The sequence below is a fragment of the Heteronotia binoei genome, chromosome 2, assembly GCF_032191835.1.
Source record: "Heteronotia binoei isolate CCM8104 ecotype False Entrance Well chromosome 2, APGP_CSIRO_Hbin_v1, whole genome shotgun sequence".
NCBI lineage: Eukaryota > Metazoa > Chordata > Lepidosauria > Squamata > Gekkonidae > Heteronotia > Heteronotia binoei.
Window position 1 is genome coordinate 175,107,242 of NC_083224.1, and position 15,974 is coordinate 175,123,215.

At 42.9% G+C, this 15,974-nt stretch overlaps 1 protein-coding gene across 1 annotated transcript in view; it reads right to left on the reverse strand.

Annotated features, from left to right (window-relative positions):
- Positions 1 to 3,154: 3,154 nt before the first annotated feature.
- LOC132567376 (centrosome-associated protein 350-like) overlaps positions 3,155 to 15,974 on the reverse strand; it is a 78,310-nt gene continuing 65,490 nt past the window's right edge. Inside the window, 11 exon segments of the mRNA XM_060233050.1 lie at positions 3,155 to 3,405; positions 4,953 to 5,040; positions 5,315 to 5,349; positions 6,338 to 6,484; positions 6,947 to 7,342; positions 8,757 to 10,639; positions 11,795 to 11,877; positions 12,387 to 12,523; positions 13,684 to 13,844; positions 14,430 to 14,574; positions 15,327 to 15,541. Coding sequence (XP_060089033.1) covers positions 3,241 to 3,405; positions 4,953 to 5,040; positions 5,315 to 5,349; positions 6,338 to 6,484; positions 6,947 to 7,342; positions 8,757 to 10,639; positions 11,795 to 11,877; positions 12,387 to 12,523; positions 13,684 to 13,844; positions 14,430 to 14,574; positions 15,327 to 15,541 — 3,455 coding nt within the window. The 3' untranslated portion in view covers positions 3,155 to 3,240.

Genomic DNA, 15,974 nt, shown 5'->3' on the forward strand with positions numbered 1-15,974 from the left:
TTTGCTCACAAGCTTAGAGGGAGTATTGCGTGGGAGGTGTTTGGGACTCAATGGCTTAAACTGAAAACCTTTGAGGCTGGGGTACGTCACGGGTTGTGCATTCTCAGGCCTCAGAGTTCACTTTGGGTGCAGAAGACAACACCACTCCCTCTGACAGAGTGGCTGTATGAAGCCTCTGGTTAGTTTGAGATAAAAACCTTCAGTTTATGTTGCACTTATTTGTAATAGCCTCTAGATGGCCTTGCACTCTATTGAATGTTCAAAATGCTAAGTATTTTTTTTAAAAAACTTTTCGATTAGTCTTTGAAAAGAAGCATAATCAACAACAAAACAGGTGCCCATCCAGAAACAGCATATCGAAGAACCATAGAAGCTCCAGTATTGCAAATAAGGCTGTATAAACTGTTTACAGTATCCAGTGCAAGTGACAAAAAATTAACTATCCATATTATCACATATTTGAAAGCCCATGTGTCCAGGAAAACTGAAGTGGGTTTAAGTAAGTGCTCCAAGTGTCATGCCTGAATCAGTGGGATCCCCCCCCCCCCGCATGACTTGTGTTCATCTTCTGGCTACAGTTATGGGGAAATAGTCCTTCCTATCATTAAATGACTAAAATGGGCTTGAACCGAGAGATTTTACTCTTGTGTAATTGCATCTGAGAGTTTAAAGTCAGGCGCTTTTAAAAAAAAAACGTACATCAATGGCTATAAAGATAAAGGTGCAAGCACCAGTCATTTCCAACTCTGAGGTAACATTGCTTTCACAACGTTTTCATGGCAGACTTTTTACAGGGTGGTTTGCCATTGCCTTCCCCAGTCATCTACACTTTACCCCCTCCCCAGCAAGCTGGGTACTCATCTTACTGATCTTGGAAGGATGAAAGGCTGAGTCAACCATAAGCCAGCTACCTGAATCCAGCTGGGATCGAACTCAGGTTGTGAACAGAGCTTGGACTGCAGTACTGCAGCTTTACCACTCTGCGCCATGGGGTTATAGACTGCCAAACTAGATATTACCACCAGAAAACAGCAGATAACTCCCTTGTTCAATGAAAATTATACAGAAAGCACAAAAATATAGAGACATGATCAATCTATATTACAAAAGAAGACAAAATTGTATAATGTAATACACTAGTTCCAATAATTGCAAATAGTATCTATATAAAAATACCAAAATACAATACAAATCCAGGCTTCCTTGGGAAATATTGTGCACTGTACAGCACCCAAATGTGTATGAATATAAATACTCCAGATCTGCATACAGGTAAGTTCTCAATAGAATTTCAATCATTATACTTTCCATTTTGATAGCTCTCAGCCCGGTGGAAGAGTATAACCATTGTGTTGTAAATATTATAGAGGCTGCATTTAAACATTAAAAATAATTTCTATTTGATGTATAGCTATGAGAGTTCCAACATAAAGGCTTGAGTTGTTGACATGCCTCTCTTGATAAAGACACTTATCAAAATGGGAAGTAAAACAATTGAAATTCCGCTGAAAACTTGCCTTTACACACATCTGGAGAATATATTCATACACCTTTGGGTGCTGTACATTGTGCACAGGATTTTCCTTGGAAGCCTGGATTTGTATTGTATTTTGGTATTTGTATGATATGGATACAATTTGCAATTATTTGAACCAGCGTGTGTATTACATTATAGAATTTTGTCTTCTTTTGTAATGTAGATTGATCATTTTTCCATGTTTTTGTCCTTTGTGTATAGTTTTCATAGAGCAAGAGAGTTATCTGGTGTTTTCTGGAAACCAGCTATTACAGCAACAATGAAGATGCCTCCATTTCAAAGTGGTTTCAAAACCTGAGGGCACTGCAGGTACTCTTGTTTCCCATTCTGTTGTGCCACTTAAAATGCTGAAACAGCTGGGAGGGGGAAGGTGTGGCCATGTCAGATGTGGGATATGTATCTGTCATCCTCAGGTCCCTCGACTGGCAACTTTTGGGAAATATTTTTAAAAGATGGCTGCATAGAATTAACACCATAGTAGCAGTTGTGTTTGATGCCAAAAAGAATGAGGAACCAGATAATTTATAAATTAGAGATGTTAAAGCAGCGGTCCCCAATCACCGGGTCCGGACCAGTACCAGTCTGTGGCCCATCAACAACTGGGCCGCCAGCTGAGCTGCTCCCTCCCACCCCGTGCCACCTCCTCCCTCTGTGTTTATTAGGTTTAGCCGGGGAAAGCGCCTTCCCAGCTCTTTAAAAGCTCACCTCCCTCCTTGGGCGGTAGCAGCTGATCTGCGGGGAAACCAGCAGCAGCAGCAGCGAGCAACCGCTGAACAAGCCGCGCCGCTTGTTTAGGAGATCGCTCACCGCTGCTGCAGGGGAGAGGGAGGGGGCTGGCTTTTAAAGAACTGGGAAGATGCTTCCCCTGGCTTAACATAATAAACACGGAGGGGGGAGGAGGCGACGAAGGAGTGGGGGCGGGGGCAGCGAGGCTGTGCTGTGCTGTGCAGGGGGGGGGGCGGCCAAATTGAGTCCCCCCACCCTGCCGGTCCCTGGTGCCAAAAAGGTTGGAGACCACTGTGTTAAAGTACATCTCAAATTAACCAAGATATTTACACTGCTGCTTATATACACAGGTACTACTCTGTTATAGTTCATAGTTACCAGAAAACTGTGCATCTTGTAATCTAATTAAGTAGTACTATAGAGGGGTGCCTGAGACTATTGGCTGAAATTGACCTGGAAACCAGTTTGTGCAAGTTATTCTCACATACAAATGGTGAGCTATTTAGGGTCTTCCCAAGACAGCTTTGCCAATGTGTATCAAAAGGTTCTGCACAACAAAACAAAACAAAAAATTGAGAGAGCAAGGAGAAGGAAACCTGTGCAGATTTTGAATGCAGGATAAATAATTACAATGACTAATGAAGCTAACTACTTATGGCCAAAAGCAGATTACAATAGCAGCTGTTTAAATAAAGGACAATGTTTACTCAATTACTTCAGTTTTCACTGCTGGCAGTGAATTTTATATGGGGTATCTGGGGTAATAAAAGGAATCTGAAATGCACAGCACAGTTGCTGTAAACAGACTGTTAAAGAATCAATGGTAGGGGGGGCTCTTTTTTGGAACAAATCCAGGGTGAAGTCTCTCAAAATCAAAGATTGGAGTGTCATGCCATCTTCTCTCTTTTCAGCCATGTTTAAGATCATATTATGTGTCAGCAGCAGCATCGCTATGACAAAGATATCTATCCTGAAAGTCACATGGGCAGCAATCTGTCCTGTTTCCCTTTGATCTGGTTAAGGACATCAATTGTTTCTCTGATTAAGGCCTCAAGAATCTCATCTGCCAGGTCCATCTTTATATTGAACTCCTCATCCTCATAATCCATCCACTGAGCTTCCTCGTCGTACAGCTCCTGAAACTGGGAATTTTAGGGAGAGAGATTGGGGGAAAAGTCACTGTGGTTAAATAGATGCTGCTTGGAATGTGGTCTTGTAACCACCTATGGCTTTTGCAGCCACAGCTTTTAGGCGTGGAGGGAGTGGTCCTGCCGGCATGTAACAAACACCAGTATAATAAATCAGACTTACACCAAATTTGGAGAATGTTGTGGAATAATATGGCCACAACTTTACTGGTTACAGCTGTAAGAAGCATTGGCACATCATGGGCTCCCCAGATCCAGAACATCAACTGGCTCGTGCCAGTCAATGTACACGTTACACCCAGTCAGTAAGCTTGAGTGGAGAACTGTGGGATGGCAAGTTGCCGGAACCCACATGGATGAGTGCCCCTCATGGTCTCCCCTGCCATCTGCTTGTGAGGGCAATTGCTGGCAGTCCCAGAGCAAGCTTGCTCCTCTAAGCCCTCACACCAAGACCACATAAGGGGTCCCCTGTATCCAGGAAAGGGCACACAAGCAAATTTCCATAAATGGATCTGGCCCCATGTTGTTACCACCAAAAGTTGTGAGAAGAAAGAAAGCAAAGAAAAATAGCAAACTATCATTTGGTTAACAATATCAGACTACAAGCTACCATTAAAACGAATTACCCAACGCACCTATAGATTGGCAATGTCAGGAAGCTCAAAATCTAGAGTGGGATGAGTGGGGGAACGTCATCACGGCTGGACAAAGAATGGCAGCAGGTGGCCAGTGACCAGCCCTTTTCCCCTTCGCAGCCCACCCCCAGTGACCCTGAAACCGAGTGATTGGTCCCTGGGAGGAAGAGAAGGCTCAATTTTCCCACCACTCTACATCCTGCCCCCAGCCTCCAGCCAACTCTCTACACCAACTCCTGGTCTACAAAAGTCAGGCCCTCCCTGCTTCTTTTTCTAGGACAAGTCATAACATTTTGCAGGGCTTTTTTTGAACAGGAACACACAGGAATGCAATTCTAGCTGGCTTGGCTTCAGGGGGTGTGGCCTAATATGCAAATGCATCCCTGCTGGACTTTCTCTACAAAAAAAAGCCCCGTGTAAAACAATGCTGATGTAAGGAGGCGTGGCCTAATATCCAAATGAGTTCCTGCTGGGCTTTTTCTTTAAAAAAGAGTCCTGGTTATTGGTAACAGCCAGTGTGGGGCAGTGGTTAGGCTAGGTTATGGGAGAACCAGGTTCAAATCCCTACTGTGTCATGGAAGCTTGCTGGGTAACTTCGGGCCAGTCACTCTCTCTCAGCCTAGCCTATTTCACAGGGTTACTGTGAGGATAAAATGGAGGAGAGGAGAATGATGGAAGCTGCTTTGAGTTCCTATTAGGGGGAAAGTCCTTGCTATTCATTGTTCATGCTAAGCCACTCTATGGGTATTGATTACAAAGACTCCATTAAGTGCTTAAACAACTCCCACAGAAGTGAACGTACTTAACATTGGCTGGATCATGTCTATGCTTTGAGACTGAGCCAATATTTCCATAGGTACTTATTTCTGGATATCAAGTACAAAGTTTTTTTTTTAATCTACTGACCAGCACCTGATTGACTCTGTCGTGTTCTTTATCTTCAAATCTGATCATTTTCTGCCAGTCCACTCGGTTGCTCGGCTCCTTTTTGAGAGCCAGTTTGGTGTAGTGGTTAAGTGTGCGGACTCTTATCTGGGAGAACCGGGTTTGATTCCCCATTCCTCCACTTGCAGCTGCTGGAATGGCCTTGGGTCAGCCATAGCTCTCACACGGTTGTCCTTGAAAGGGCAGCTGCTGTGAGAGCTCTCTCAGCCCTACCCACCTCACAGGGTGTCTGTTTTGGGGGGAGAAGATATAGGAGATTGTGAATCTGAATCTCTGATTCAGAGAGAAGGGTGGGGTATAAATCTACAGTCTTCTTTTTCTAGTTTAACAGCTTTAGCACCTTAGTGGCTACGAAGTTCTAAAGTACAGTGGACAAACACAAACACAGAATTATTTGAAGGAAGTGCTTTCTATTCACACCATACTCTCTAAAAAAACAATTCTTAGAAGATCTTTATTTATGGAATCATATATCACTGGGTACAGGTTTGGGCAATCAAAGATCTAACACATTCCCAGGTAATATTTTCCAACCCTTCCGAGAACACACCAGGATAACTGAAAACTATCAAATTCTAATCCCTATGAATATTCATTCTAAGATGAGGGAAAAGAGGACTAAGTTGTCTCCAGCTAACTCCTCTGCTGAGAAACTTAAATATAAAAAATCTGGATGTACCAATTTAATAATAACTATGTAGTTAATTAGTTAATAACCATGTAGTTAATAACTATGTAGTGGTAACAATCAACATAACCATGCACACTTTCTATTAGAGAAAATGTATTTAAAAGTTTCCTCCTATTTCCGTAAATGTTAGAGAAAACTGACTGAAGATTCCCTCCCCCCCCCCCCATTATATTCCTGTAAAATGTAGGGGGAAAGAGAGTACTAGTGTATGCTAGAAATGTAGTAGATGCAAGGAGACTTTTGTTCAGGATAGGAAGGACCTTTCTTACGATGGCCGCTGCATAGTAATGGAGCTCTTCTACTCTATTTGCTATTTCCATGGAAATAGCACAGGTTGTTAAGCTGCATGCTTAGTGTATTTTGTTTGGAAGAAATAAACTGTAATGTCTGATGTTTCAACAAGATCAGTAGGGATCTTCCCACACAAAGTTTACTCCTTTCTCTGATCTACAACAGATAAATAGCATTTTTACATATCAGCACAGGAAGAAACGGAGGAAGGGGAGGAACCAGTGTTTCAGACTCCATCAGTGACAGTTTTCAGAGATAAACCATAAACGCAAACGCCAGATAAGATTACCTGCATTTTCATAGAACATGTTATGCGTGAAGAACATCAAGTGAACCGAGTTCAAGTGAACAGCTTCAAACATACCTTGATGTCCTCATAGTCACTTGGATATTCTTCTTGATGGGAGCACGGAGAAGTCATCCTGCAGGGCTCCATGCGTATAGGCCAGCTCGAATCTGGATCTTCTGCCAAGAGCTCTTCAAAAGTCTCTCTTGTTATGTCAAACATGGCCTCAGAAAATAAAAGCAAAAAGTACTTTTAAAGTTTGTTTTTTATTATATTTAGGAGAGAAATATTCAGCATGCAGACCAGAAGCTGCAGTTCAGTCTGCATGGGGATTAGTTATTTTAGAGCCTTTCCAATCTATTGAACTCTCTTGCACTCATGGTCACTTTTGAGAGACTGGCCTAACCCACCTACCACTGTTAAAACCTGCTGGGGGTCAGCAGAGTAGTCCCTGTTTTTCCAAGGATCACGTTTTTCCCTTGTTTGCACGTGGGCCTAAAAGCACACTAACTGTTCCCAGCCTTTAGATCTGCTTGTTCTCAAGTCCCAGGACCTGTGAGCACTAGTAAAACTCTGGTGTCAACTTCTGTTGTATCTGGGGATGTACCAAGTTCAGTTTCTTCCAGAAGACAGAGAGGTCCAGAATTCTTGAGTCAGTAGATGAGAAGAATGGCCCTAGAGATGTACCTGTTTATAGCTTTGTTTGTTCATGGCTTTGATGTCATCATCTTTAGGGGAATCACTTGGATCTCTGGGGAAATCAGCAGCCTGAAGATCATGCCCCACCTCTTGGCACTTCCATAGTTCCTCAGCTGCCTCATGCACCAAGACCTCCACCTCCTTTGAAGTGCACAGGACAGCGAAGGGTTGTTCAGATGGCTTGGGGGACACTTTGTGAGTCTCTGTCTTTGGCAACGCTGCTGATTCTTCAGCTTGCTTCAGAGGGAGTTCGTGAGAACTTGAGCCAAAGTCCTCATCAAACAAATCTTGGTCATCTCCTAACACACTCAGGAACCTATGCTCCAACTCTGCTAGCCTCCTGGCAAGCTTTTCCTGTTCACTGGCACCAAATACAGGGCTTTCCTGTACAATAAAAAAGAATGTTACCATTTTAGAGGGATGCATGTTGTATTCACTACAATTAAATAACTACCAGAGTTCAACAGGCTGTAATATTGGGCAACATCACTCCACATCTCAGCAGTAATGGAAGCTGGAGAAGCAATGTTCATTAGTTTAAAAGGTAAAGGTAGGTCCCCTGTGCAAGCACCAGTCATTTCCGACTCTGGGGTGACATCGCATCATGATGTTTTTGCGGCAGACTTTTTACGGGGCGGTTTGCCATTGCCTTTCCCAGTCATCTACACTTCCCCCCCCCTCAGCAAGCTGGGTACTCATTTTACCGACCTCAGAAGGATGGAAGGCTGAGTCAACCTTGAGCCGGCTACCTGAACCCAACTTCTGCCAGGATCAAACTCAGGTTGTGAGCAGAGAGCTCAGACTGCAGTACCGCAGCTTTACCACTCTGCACCACAGGGCTGCATTGTTCATTAGTTTATACATCCCTTAAACACATTTCCAATGAAATCAGAGAAGGGCTCAGTGCAACACAGAGAAAGGGAAAACAAATGCTCTTTTTTATGTTCTCACTTTCCAACATTTGGGACATTGTATATGGGACATTGTATATGACTGGTGCTTGCACAGAGGACTACCTTTACCATATATATATATATATATATATATATATATATATATATATATATATATATATATATATATATATATATATATATATATATATATATGCAGAGCAATTTCAGTGGGAAAGGCTACAGTAGAAGCATGTAGCCCTAGAACATAAGTGTGTGGGCAGCATCCATACAGTTACTGCTGCAGCAGAATCAGATGCAGTCAAAAGGAGGAACGCAGTAGAGCCAATTTTTTCTGTTAACAGGTGTTTTTTACACAAATTCAAAGGATCATCTATTGACACAAAGCATGAGCAGAAATGCCTTTGATCTCACTTGACCATCTTTGCTTTTTAACTTCTTTGGCAGGCAAACAATATAAGATTAAAAGTTAATACATGGTATTCTGATGCCAGCGTGCTCAAACAAAGAATAAGCCAAATGGTCAGATCCAAGAACCAAGAAGCTAAGGGAGGTTTTTCAAACAGCAGTCCCCTGTGCTGAATTGCGAGCCATTTTTTGAAACAGCAGACTCTCTAAATCAGTTTGTGACATGGGGCAGGGGCGATATGTGTGGCTTAGAGAAGTGCAAAATTGTGCTGAATTAGCTCAGGTTCCTTGTGTGAGCTTAAGCAGCTTTTGGGATGCCTGCCAGTGATCTCTACATCTCTGCAAAACATTTCAAGATGCATCACAAGAAGTTGCCGTAAGTAGTAGTAACCTGTCAAGTTAAAACGACACATTTTTATGGCTGCAGCACCACCACAATATTCATTCCTGGAACCATCTGAGGAAATGGTACTTACAGGTCTGGGACACAAGTTGGGAGAGGAAGCTTCTTCTCCATCATACAACTGAGAACTTATTAAGATGCTCAGTAGATTACCAGCTGCCAACCTCTGTTCTTGGACAGCAGCAAGCTCTTGATTACGAACCTGAATCTTTTCATCCCTGACTTTTCTGATTTGCTGCAGCTGACTGACAGTGTCCTTCACAAACGCCTGCAGGAGGCTGCCGGTCAATGAGCCTATTCCTTCCTGTGGATCTTCAGATTCTTCTTCCCTGTGGGATGAGAAACTTAAACTGGCTTCTAACTGGCTCCTTTCTTCTATGAGCGAGTGCAGGAGGGGAGCTGAAGACTCCTCCAACACTCCCGGGGAACGGCTCTCTGACTTTTCAGTACATTCTTGCCAAGAGGGCTGCTGTTGCTTCCATTCTTCATGGACGATTCCATCCAAGACCCCTTCCGCTGCAACAGCTGATGTTTTGCTGAGAGCACGAGAAATGGAGGCAGGAGAGAGCCAGCCGTCATCTGCCGGGGACTCCAAAAAATTTATAGTGCTCTGTTCTTCAGCAAGGACTTCTTCAACAATTTGGCTTTTGGGGGCTCTGAGTCTTAAATAATCTCCAGCTGCTATGGAATCCTCTAGGACAGATGAACTTCTTTGGGATTTATCCTGGAGTGATTTCTCACTCACAATTTCCCCCTCACTCTCCTCCTCTTCTTCTCTGGGAATCTCTCTGTCCTTCTGATCTGCTTTGTGGTTGTGACCTAGCAGAATCTTGCAGGAAGAGCGCTCCTCCATGTTCATGAGGCCACCCAAACTCTCTGAAATCCATGAGATTTTTCGCGGGGGAGCAAAAATCCCATGTTTTTCTTTGCAATCAAAATATTTAATGCCATCGTAAGTGCCATTATTCTTTCCTTCAGGCTTGTCCAATTCCACACCAGCCCAAAAACCTTTAGCAAAATTGGTCAGGCCCTTAAATCTTAGTGTCCCAGACTGGACATTACCGACAAGGACTCTGTCCCCAATGCTGAAATCTTGTAGGGTATTTTCCTCTTCTTCTGTCTTGGAAGAGGAAGTCCGAAGCAATGAATCAAGATGAGCTGATTCTCCCTCCACATCGCTGTGGTCTTTACTCTTCATCAGTTCTGTTGGTAATGTCAGGATTAATAAGCTTTCTGAAGGAACACTAGAAGCCATAGACGGAGCTTTGTCACTGAAACATTCACTTACTTCCTCATCACTTCTACTTCTGGCAGACCTGCTTCTAGGAGTTTTCGTATAACACAGTTTCTCTTTGTGTGACCAAGAGTCTTTTCCAAGAGAGGACACACAGGTGTCAAAATCATCCTCATAATATTCAATATTAGCTGCCCCATCGTCTGACCTATCTTTTCTTGATGAAGATCTCTCAAAACCATTAGGACACAATGGCTCTGTGCAAGTGGGCAGCTGTTCTGAAAGCAAGATCTTATCCAGCTTCTGAGAGGACTGGCCTGATGCAGCACATTTCTCGTCCTGCTTCTTTTCCCCGGTGTCCAAAGTGGGAACATCGGATCCTCCAGAAAACTTGTGGATATCATCTGGCTCAGAGCCTCCTGATTTTAGAGACTCTACCCCCTCTTGTACTACAGACTTTTTAGTGGAAACATGGATATCACAACTTGCTGCATCTTCAAAAGTGTTCCGTGACACATGGGATGTTTTTCTCAAGTCTCTTAAATCTTTGAGAACAGCGAAGGGGGAGAAATTATTCAGCAAATCACCGGATTCTCCTCTCGCTTTCTGTGGAGACTTGAGGACTGGGGATGGAGCCCGGAAGCCCTCCTCTGTCTGAATCTCGGCCTCAGTGAATTTCTTCCTGTATGAAGATTTGGATCTCTCAGAAAGTGATCTAGCATCTTGAGAGGGGAAAAAAGAGAAATGTTTTAAACTTTTTTTGCATAATAATTGCTATAGGTTCATCCCACTAAAGTAGCTAAGAGTCAAGAATTAAGACTGCCCCAGAAAGGACATGGGAAGGCAGTGAAAAGGGGCAAAAAGCACCCCATCACTGTATCTACAAATGAAGGCAAAGTGGAAAGGAAACTGGAAGCTCCTTTTGCCCCTTCAAAAAACTCCCTTTCAGCACCAAGCAAATGACTGCTGTTTAAAGTGAGTCCCCTTTGTGAACTGGGTGGGTCACGATTCACTCAACTGTGACCTGGCATATATAGGGCATATTGTATATTTTGACCTTTTTACTTATTTATTTATTTAGGTTAATTTATATTATTTTGGTTAATTTATGCAATCCACAAGTTTAAAAGGACTGATCTCAAAGCAGAGACACAAGAAATCCAAGTGTGTGTGTGTGTGGGAGGTGGATTTTGCAAGTCCACAATGCACAGAATTCTCAGTAGGATCCAGTGTCATTGGCGTTGAAAGTTTAAAAGGACTGATCTCAAACCACAAAGTCAGAAATCCAAGCAAGGGGAGGGGGGATTTTGCAAGCTCTGTGCAAGAAAATGGGAAAGGAAAACAAAGGAAAGCAGCTAAGGAGGGGAAACCCACTCTTGAAACTGACAAGTGTGGTTTCAAATTGACAAAAGCAGGGAAGCCCATAGAAACACCATACAAAGCTGGGCGGGGTTTTTTGAGTTGTTTGTTTGTTTTTAGCAGGAATGCACAGGAACATAGTTCCAGCTGGGTTGGTGTCAGGGGGTGTGGCCTAATATGCAAACGGATTCCTGCTAAGATTTTTCTACAAAAATGCCTTGATACAAAGTAATGAAGTGGGAGAAAAGTAAAGGAAAGCAAAAAAGAGTCCCAGGGAGCCTGCAGTGCTGGCTCCTGACCCTGGAAAATCTCAAATATATTTTGGGGGATTGGAGGGGTGGGTGGGATTTTTTTCCAGGTTTTTAAAAAATCCTGGATATCTTTGGGATGCCAAAATATACCTGGAAAATACCAGTAATAAGGTATTTTTTGGTATATTTTTGGCTCGCATATATCTGAATACACACCCCTAACCACAGGAATAACCTTCTTGCACGGAACGATGGCTAGTTACATACCATTATGCTCTGTTATGGACTCCAGTGGCCCCTTGCAGTGTTCAGAATCAGATAGTGATTTCCAGCTTCTTGTTGTCTCTGGTCTAGAGAAAAGCCACATAGTTACTACAGAGACTTAAATAATACTGTAGCACAGAACAAAACGCTAGATTCAGAAGGATTTTTTTAAAGGAGGCTGGAAAGTTGGGGATTCTTTTGATATAAAAGAACACAAGTTACACTTAATTGGCCCTGATCACTCCTCTGTACTTGCGTGAGAGAGGACAAGAATGTGCTTTACCTCCCTAACTACCCAATGTGCCTACCCTACTCAGATGGCACCAGTGGTACATGAGGGAACGTAACATTCCTATGCACATAAAATTCAATGTGCATAGATCCATTTCCCATATAAAAATGGTATCAACTTTGCAATCTAAGCGTATGCATGAAAGTTATATTAGGATACCACATATAGGCCCAATGGTGACAGAGGTGGGGCAGGCATGCTAGGTGCATATAGTCTTGCTCCCCTGTAGAGGAGTGGTGGGGTTTTATCAGATTTGGCTCCCAAGAAACAAAAGCTTTAACTTTAGGTTTTCATCCAGTTTACCTATGGAGTGGAGGCAGCTTGATCTTGGGTTTCTTTGTAACAAAAGGTGGAGTTTTAGTTTGCAGTTTAGCTGTAGGTGCTGCCTTCAGATCCTGACTCAGCTCTGCTTCAGTCTTCTTGATAAATTCATCATAAGTCTGAATTTTTTTTAAAAAAAGATGTGAGAGTATATAAGCATTTGCTCCTTCAGAGTTTATTTCTGTGGATGGCTTAGCTGCCTGCTGTCATGAGCCCTGACGAGGAGAAGTTGGAAGGGTTAACAGACCTGGAAGAGTTGCCAGCCAGTTCCTCAGCTGAACAAACAGCAGCTGGCCCATCAATCACTCGCCAGGCACCAATGTCAGCTGTTGACAATCAATCTCCTCCAAGCTCTCCTCCTCCCATCTCAAGAGTTCAAAGCAGGCTCCAGAAAGAACTTTCAGAGCGAAGACATGAGGCACACCGATGCTTCAGGTCTCTCAGCCCTGAGTTCTAGCTGAGTCACTGCCACTCAGGGAGCAGGCTGATTGAGACTCCCATATAGCTCCCACCCAGGACCTGGTAACCTTGTGGAAGCAACAAGTCTATTCTCTGGCTTGTATCCATGCTCCTTCCTGATCCTGCCCTGCTTGATTTCCTTGGCACCCTGACCTTTTGGCTTTTGGACATTGACTTCTGATTCCGGTTTGTGATTCTGCATTGGTGACTTGACTCCTGCTTGACTTCCTGGACTTTGACCTTGGATTGGCTTTGGACTCCTGCCTGCCTGCACCCTGAGAACGTGACACCCGCAGAGAAAGGTATTCTTGTATATATTTTCCCTTGCTCGATTTTTGTTTCAAGCTACTTTAAATGATGCATCTTTGACAAGAGATGACTTTTTACAACTCCCCCTTGTCACTCCAACCACTTGATCCATATGGATCCAGTTGGACCTAGCAATCTCCAGCATTAACTTTTGGGGAATCAAAAGGGGCTGCCAGGAATGCAGGGAAGATTAGAAACCAACAGCAATACATTGCACAGCATATACCCTATTCATCTTTTAACTAAAGAGAAAGACTAATTCTACTAACTGCTTGTTGATATTAACAAAAATAACATCCATGAAGGATTCCAGTATTTTAGTTCCCGCACATTACTACCAAGTGTCAGAAAACCTTAAGATGAATAATAATCTCTAATATTAACAAATTAACACTTCATTGTGACATGGAATTCAAAAGAGACATGGTAATACTAACCTACGGTTAGTTAGATTTCTCTTACAGAATTCCTCCTAGGCTCCTATTTAACGCCTCTTCTGAATACTTCTTACCTCTAACTTTTTGATCAGGCTAGCCTCCTGGGCTTTCAACCTCTCCCTGTGCCTCTTTTTCTGCTCCTTTATCAGCTGGCAGACCACAGACTTTCTGCTCCTTACTTCATTCTTTAGTGCCTGGATTCGACTTTCAATGTCACTCTGATCTGATGTGGTTTCTGATAAGAGATTGACTGTTTTAGAAAAAGTGACCACCCTACGTGTTGCAAAATAAGATTGGGTATAGTGATCCCAGAACATCTCACGATGTCACCTCTTATTGAAACCCATTTCTTCCACGAACCCACACTGAAAACTTCTAATTTTCAGTCCAAATCACTACATCATCCAAGTATGAGCTGCTGCCTTTACTTGTGTCCATCCCTTGTTGTCTTCTATTCCACCCTGCTTTGTATAACCATCCTTGGGGCGAGGACTTGACTTTTGCTTGTGGTGTAAAATACCCGTCCTATTCATGAGAATGAAGGACAGAAACTGTGATTTAAGCACTTGTGTATTGTTAATTTCTATCCAACTATGAGAGCAGCCCTTAATGTTCTCAAGAAATGTCCTTTTAAACGCAGTTGTTAATTATTCCAGGCAATGCAAATTCCTAAGTAGACACTATTGATGGATATTTTCTTCCACAAAAATATACATCTAAACAGTCACATACCCTTTTTATAATATGAATGAAGAGCATAAGGAGGTAGCTGCCTACACTCAAACTTCTTGTAATAGTCATCAGGAAGACTCATCCTTACCTGACTGGGTCATGGATAATGACTCATCAGACCAACTACAGGATACCTCCTGGGATTTTGCTGGTAAGTGCTGCTGCCCTCTAGCTCTGTGGGCCTGTTTGCTGGACCCTTGTTTTGGCAAGGATGTGCTGCTTTTAGAAGGAGACTGTCCAAAGGAGGAAGAAAAAGTAATATGCTTGTAAATGCTATCTTTTTTTTTCTTTTTAATGAATCCTGCATTATGACTTCTAACACACCAAGTATGGAAAGCATTCTGTTGTCATAAACCCCTAGATACTCCAAACATGGAGTTAGATGTGGTCAAGCTTTCTGTAATAGATCAAGTTAAGAACTTGGAGGTTCTCCTGGCCTCAAACCTGTTAATGAAATCTATAGGCTGTTGCTGTTGCTAGGAGGGCCGTCTTCCAGTTGCATCTAGCTCATAAACTGTCACCTTATTGAGTTTCTGGTGACTGGGCTGCACTGATCTGTGCTACTGTAATCTCCAGATTAAGGATTACTCTTGCATGATGTATATGGTGCTGTCTTTGAAGACATCTCAGAAGCTTCAACTGGTACAAAATGCTGTAGTGAGGTTCCTTTCTGGAGTTAGCCACTTAAGGTAGTTTTGCCAGTCAAGGGAATGACTGCTCCTGCCCCTTTATCTAGCTGTGCAACCAAGAGGGTGGAATTCAAGGGTTGGAATGGCATGCCATAATGTCATGGCATAATTTTCAGCTATTTAGCCAGAAGTGATTTCATGATTTCACCATGCCTCCAGACACTCTTGCATTCACCAAAAACTTTATGCTAACAGTAACTGGAAAGATGTCAAAGCCTAAACCAACCCCACATTTCAAGAATGGTGACCGGAAAACCTCATTTCTACATGGTTTTTAGTACTGTGATTTCACTCACAAGCTTTCCAGGTGAGGCAGAAGATTCAATTTCTTGCATATAAACCACTTCTTCCATAAGTGCGGTGTGATCTGGACTTCCCAACTGCCCTTGGACCTCAGAGACTTTTAATGGGCTCAGCTCAACAGCTAGATTGCCCAGTTTTTCTGGGACAGAATTTCCGCTGCTGAAGTGAGAACAAGGCAGCACTGAAGAATGCTCTTCACTGGCTGTTTCTGAGATGAAATAGCAGAGTAACATCAGTCAAGTAAGAACACCCACCCCCTTCATGTGTATCTACAATGGCTCTATGTCTTTTACCCTCCTAAATCTGATCCTCATTTTTGGATAACAGAGACCCAAAAAAGCACACATGTGCACACGGGTGCGCGCGCACACACACACGTATCTAATAGTGACTTCAATGCAATGGAATAAAAGTATGGACATTTAATGACTGCTCATAGCACAAACACATAGCTATAAAGTGATGGCTTCTGTGATATATCTACCACTCCAGCATTTAAAAGACACCCCAGAGTTGTGCATATTTTTCAATCTTCTGGTGATGTAAACCCAAATAGAGGGGGGGGGGCAGTAAAAGGTTCCCCACCTCTCAATTTCCAGAGCCTAGATAAACATAAGGCTGCTGTTGCAACAGTAAGCATT